At 48.2% G+C, this 5,405-nt stretch overlaps 1 protein-coding gene across 1 annotated transcript; it reads left to right on the top strand.

Moving 5' to 3' along the window:
* Window positions 1–350: 350 nt before the first annotated feature.
* PHALS_11636 (uncharacterized protein) lies at window positions 351–956 on the top strand (the record flags this gene model as incomplete). The annotated part of the gene is made up of 1 exon (XM_024727031.1): window positions 351–956. The coding sequence occupies one exon, from the start codon at window positions 351–353 to the stop codon at window positions 954–956; it is 606 nt and encodes a 201-aa protein (XP_024577648.1).
* Window positions 957–5,405: the final 4,449 nt, after the last annotated feature.

Below are 5,405 nucleotides of genomic sequence, written 5' to 3'. Positions count from 1 at the left end.
TTTATTTAGAGGCAGCTCTCCGCGACGTCGCAGCGCATCTTGATGTACCCCAGGACCTACTAAAAAAGATGATTGTTTACGCTGACGACGCCGATTTTGTCTGCCGTGACACCGCTACCGTCGACAAAATTCAAGCAGAAGCCCCAGCCATCCTAGCTCGCTGGTCCCTCGTGATGAACACGTCGAAGACTTAGCACACTATCGTGAACAGATGCCTCCACGCAACACCGAATCGCACCGAACGTGCAAAAGAAGAATCCTGGCGCAACACTCGCAAGCTTGGCTCGCTGCTAGGGGATGCAGAAGATCTCTCAAGACGCAAGAACCTTGCTACAGCAGCGCACCACCGAATGTGGAAGATCTGGATCTGGCCGTCGAAGACATCAGAAGCCACGCGCCTGCGTCTCTACACTTGTTATAAGCTTCCTATTCTGCTCTACAACTGTGGCACCTGGGCTCTAACTTATGCAGAACTGTGCGGACTGGAAAGTTTTCATCGACGTCAACTTCGCAAAGTCATCGGCGTCAGCTATCCGGAAACTATCTCCAACGACGATTTATACACGCGGACGGGAGCGGAGCCACTCCGCTACCACCTACTCAAACGACGATGGACGCTTTTCGGTGACATTCTCCGACTTTCCATGAAGACACCCGACATACCAGCCTACCGCCACATGGAAGCCTACTTCGGACCAAGTGACCAGCCCAAGTTTCGAGGTCGCCGACGTACAACACTCCCCGAAGTCCTTGACGCCGATCTTAGAACTCTACCTGACGATTACCGACTCCGAAGACCCGCTGATCTTTATCTTTTGCGCTGCCACGCGCAAGACCGGAAGGAGTGGAAGAGACTCATTCAGTCCCTCCTAGCATATATACCCCTAGACGAGAGAGATCCGACGTATGCGAACACTACCCTAGCAAAGAGGCTTAGCAAACTGACCCTAGAGTAATGAACGCGAGAACACGTTCACTAACTAACGATACGTATATTATACATGCATAAGTTGTACATTTGTTCGTATAATAATGAGAATGGCTGTGTATTTATTGATTGTAGCACTCTCATGCCTCCTTTCGTTATCTTACTTGATCTTTCGTTCTTGCCGATCCGTACTCAGATTGAGGCTGGAGTCAGTAAGTCCGAGATTAGAAGGCGTGATAGCTTCACTCTCATGATTAGGGTTCAAATTCTTCGAAGGACAAAGTTTAATTATTCGGTGATTAAGGCTCCTTGGAGGTTCCTGGTATCTATGCCCTCTCGTCCAATGTATGGTTTATATAGACCATCATTATGGCAGAGTTATTCGGTACATAGAAATGTAATCAACTCCTTTACTTTTGGTTTTTCCTGCAATGATAGGCTTGCGGCCGCAAATAATACTACAATGTTCGGGTCAATGATGGCAAAATAGCACGACAAGGTCATCCAGGATGCTGATAGCTAGTACCACTACGAGTTCAATATGAGGATGAATCTAGCAAGAGCTGTCCTATAGGGCATATCATGACTGTCAAGAATGAGAACGATATCACGGAAATGTGGCTTTCGAACGACGCCAAGGGTTTGAGTGTAACTGCGCAAGGCACTGAGGTTCAACATCAGACCAAGATATGGTCGGTCGCGAATACCATAAAGGCGTGAGGAGCGCTACGTGATTTTTGCAGCCGCCGAAGCTGCACAACCACGTGACAAGAATGCGTCAACTTCACGACATCAAGCTGAAAGGGGTTTCTCGTATGGCGAGACATTTGGACTCTTTTGACGTCAGCGGATTCTCCCATTGTCTGGAGACTGTCAGACAATGGGGGAACTAGCTGACGTCGCACTAGTGGGTCATCCCCTCAGCAATCTGACGTCGGAATATGACTCTATCTCATTGATGTCGGAAAATGTAAAGGACATCACATTGATCAAACTCAATGAGAAGCTGATGCAGGAATCAGAGAAGCTGTACAGACAGGAGAATATAAAGAAGGAGTTCTGCGTAAATGCTGAGATTTAAAGGTGGATGAACACAGTCTGAAAAAGCACCCATGCAATAACTTAGGATTTAAGACCATGTGTTTCAATTGTGATTACCCTGGTCACATGAAGCGGAACTGCTCGGCCGGAAATAGAAATTCACTGATGACGCGGCGCTAGACGTCCAAATAAGGATGGTTTCTCAAGATACAGAGCCAGCCCATGGCATCCCGATGATCAAACAAATCAATTGTGTCCCTGGAGTTTGTAGGCCTTGTAGGCAGTCGCGGCATTTCCCTCACGTTCGGTAACGAAGACGAGACGTGATCTTGAGCGTGTCCAAGTGGATATCATGGGTCCAGTGCATATTTCATCGTGGGGGGGGTGCAAAGTATACCCTTACTATTATGCATAATTTCGCAATGTACTTCACTATTTCCCTAATCAAAAGCAAGAGTGAGGTACTTGGCAAGTTCAAGAACTCCGAGACTCTTGACGGATGTCAATGATGTGTTTGTCTCGAATGCTTGATATCCGACAGCAGAAGAGAATCCGTGAATAAAACGATGGTGGACATAAGTCGTCGGAGTGACATCGTTTCATCTAGGTTCCGTTCCATATAACCCTCAGCAGAATAGGGCTGCAAAGTGCAAGAACAGGACTATCTTGAAGAAAGCCGGACATGTTCTTTGCTACAAAATGATTTAACTGATTTGTGTACGGAAGCGATGAACTCAGTAGCACCATTGATTAATTGCTCGAAGAATTATTGTTATTCGGCCTCAGAGCGAAGCTCAACGGGTCTTGGGCTAATACAGTGGTAGGGTACCGTTATCGAGTAGTAGAAGTAGAAGTAGTAGTAGATTAGATATCAGACTGTTGTTTAACGTGGACTACTCGACTCACACATTGCAACACTAGATTTTCTATATTAACTGCGTGGTTGGACACATATAAATTCTTAACTCGAAGATAATGCGCTAAAAAAGCAAAGAGGGCAACTTACAACATCTTTGGAAAGAGGAAAGGATTTCATTCCAGTCACACTGCTCAGTGGTACGTTAGGTTTCATATCTGACAATATACATTTCAGTCTCTAAGTCATCTAAAACAATTTAATAGTACTTAACGCGTTGCGTGGGACCCTCCGATGCTTCTTGAAAATCCAAAAGTCTGATTCCGTGTCTGTGACTAGATCAATTCACTTTACCACGGTGTTAATTATTCGAACTCTACCACAAATGAACTAGACACGGCACGTCTAGGCTTCCTTAAATCCCGAGGGACAGTCGTGTAGTGTAAGCATGTATCTGGGCACCCACTAACCCACGCGGAGTACTAAATAGCTCAAGGTAGGGATGAACTGTGTAACGGGGTTTCATGTACCCTGGTAACAGGGGTGTGTGTCACACGAGATGTGCATGTTGTGACTGCATCCAAACAAGAATACGGTCTGTGGCTAGGGTAGTCAGTAGATATGCATGTTTCTAGATTTTACTTTGTATATTTAGTTAAATCTATACATTTAAAAATAAGGCGGTTAAGCCGCAGATATAATTAAATAAAAAACAGTTTTGATATAAATCGAAGAGTTTATAAGCCTTGGTTAAGGTACTAACTATTTTTGGAGGTAGCGAATTGCGATCCGCTACACTCGTACTGGTTCTTGTAAAGAACGAAAGGTCGGTGTTCTAAATTTCGCTTCCTCAAAACGCTAAGGTACGGCAGACCCGCTGCACTTGGTAGCACTTGTAGTCAATCTACACCTACGTTGTTTAAACTGATCTTCTGTGACGATGAAAATAATTTCCTCTTTGCCTCAGGGCATGCAGGACGGGCTTAACAAGCTGATATCCTTGCTTGGACCTGAGGGCGTGCAACACCTTGTGGCGCAAGGCCCTGAAGCAATCGGTGCGTGTCAAGAGGCGTTTTCAAATTACGAAAACGCGCTGCTAGAGCAACTGTAGCAGAAGATGTCTGTATCATTCGTGTCTATGTCGCAACCGTCGGTGATGGATGATTTTCCCCGCTTAGAGCCGCTCATGGTGAGCGTTAAGGTATTTGAGGGGGAGGATGGAGATAATCTCATGCTCTGGGTGAGAGAGGTCGAGATGGCCATCGCCTCCGCCATGCTCCAGACCGAGCAACAGCGCGTTGCGCTAGCCATCTCAAATCTCGGTGTTCGAGCGCGAGAATGTGCACTGACGTGCGGCACTTCGGTCGAAGCTGCGTTTCCCTCCCGGGCGGAGCTAAGATTGCAGCTCTCACGAGTGTTCTCGCCGCCTAATCAGGCATATCGCGTACGATCGCGCCTCCTTGCCGCCCGACAGGGCAACAAGGAATTGGTGAACTTTGTCCAAGAGATGCGCCCTCTCATTGCCGGATGGCAGCCGATCCCCTTCCGGAGGCGGTCACAGTGACCGTCTTTATGGAAGGCCTCCGCACCGGCGTGGCCAGAATGGAAGTCTTCCGTGTGTATCCGTCTTTGAATGAAGAGGCGGCAAATGTGGCATCAAATGCAGACTTCAATTTCAAGTCGGCACGACTTGGTTGGAATGCACACTTTAACAGCTCGTCGAGCGGGCCTTTGCCCATGAATCTCAGCTATGCTGAGGACGAGAAGGCAGAGCTCCGTGCTGCTGGGCAGCACGCAAACACACGACAAAATTTTGTCTGTGGAGACACCCGTCACCTTCGGAACGGTTATCCCCTGTGCAAGGCGCGTCAAGGTTCTTCGAACCATCGCCCCAATTCGAACCAGTCTGGTTTGACGCGAAGAAACGACACAACTTAGTAGGCGCGGGGCGACCTACTGGGGAAGAACTGAGTTCTGTTGAGCCCAGGGAGGTATAGGTGAACAATACCTAGCCCGAAGAGCTCCGTGCTCTTAAACACGGAACGTGTGTGCAAGCCGGGATTGTTGGTCGTGGAGGCAACCGTAAAGGGCTTCGAGAAGCTATGGAAGATTTTTATCGATTATGGGGCGTCGAGCAATTATGCTGGACGCTCCACGATGGAGGGGAGTCAGCTATGCTGAGGCGCTGAAGGCGCGGTTGGGTGACATCGTCTCTGTTCGCCTAGCGACGGGGACGCATGTCACGGTCCCGAAGGCCCCTGTGGACCTCGGAGTCAAGTTCCTTGATTTTGATAGCGTGAAACGCTGTCTAGTCTTAGACTTGGATGCAAGGTATGACCTCATCCTAGGAATGGCATGGTTGGAATACCATGAGCCATGGATTGATTAGAAGTCAAACACCTTGGGCGCTACGCGCACGTCTCCTGGTGGAGCTTTGGCGAGTCATGAACCCACCCTGCTAGGAGACAAAAGCGCTATTGGTGATAGCACTGGACCGAGACGGTCAACGTGCTAGACATTAGAATGTCCGAGTTGGTAGACACCATCGGTGCGTCGGACAGGAGTCCCGAGAGTGGCTCT

This window comes from Plasmopara halstedii, assembly GCF_900000015.1.
Source record: "Plasmopara halstedii genome assembly, contig: Scaffold_555, whole genome shotgun sequence".
Taxonomy (NCBI): Eukaryota; Oomycota; class Peronosporomycetes; order Peronosporales; family Peronosporaceae; genus Plasmopara; species Plasmopara halstedii.
Note: the sequence above shows the minus strand (reverse complement) of the source record. Positions and strands in the feature narration are given on the sequence as shown.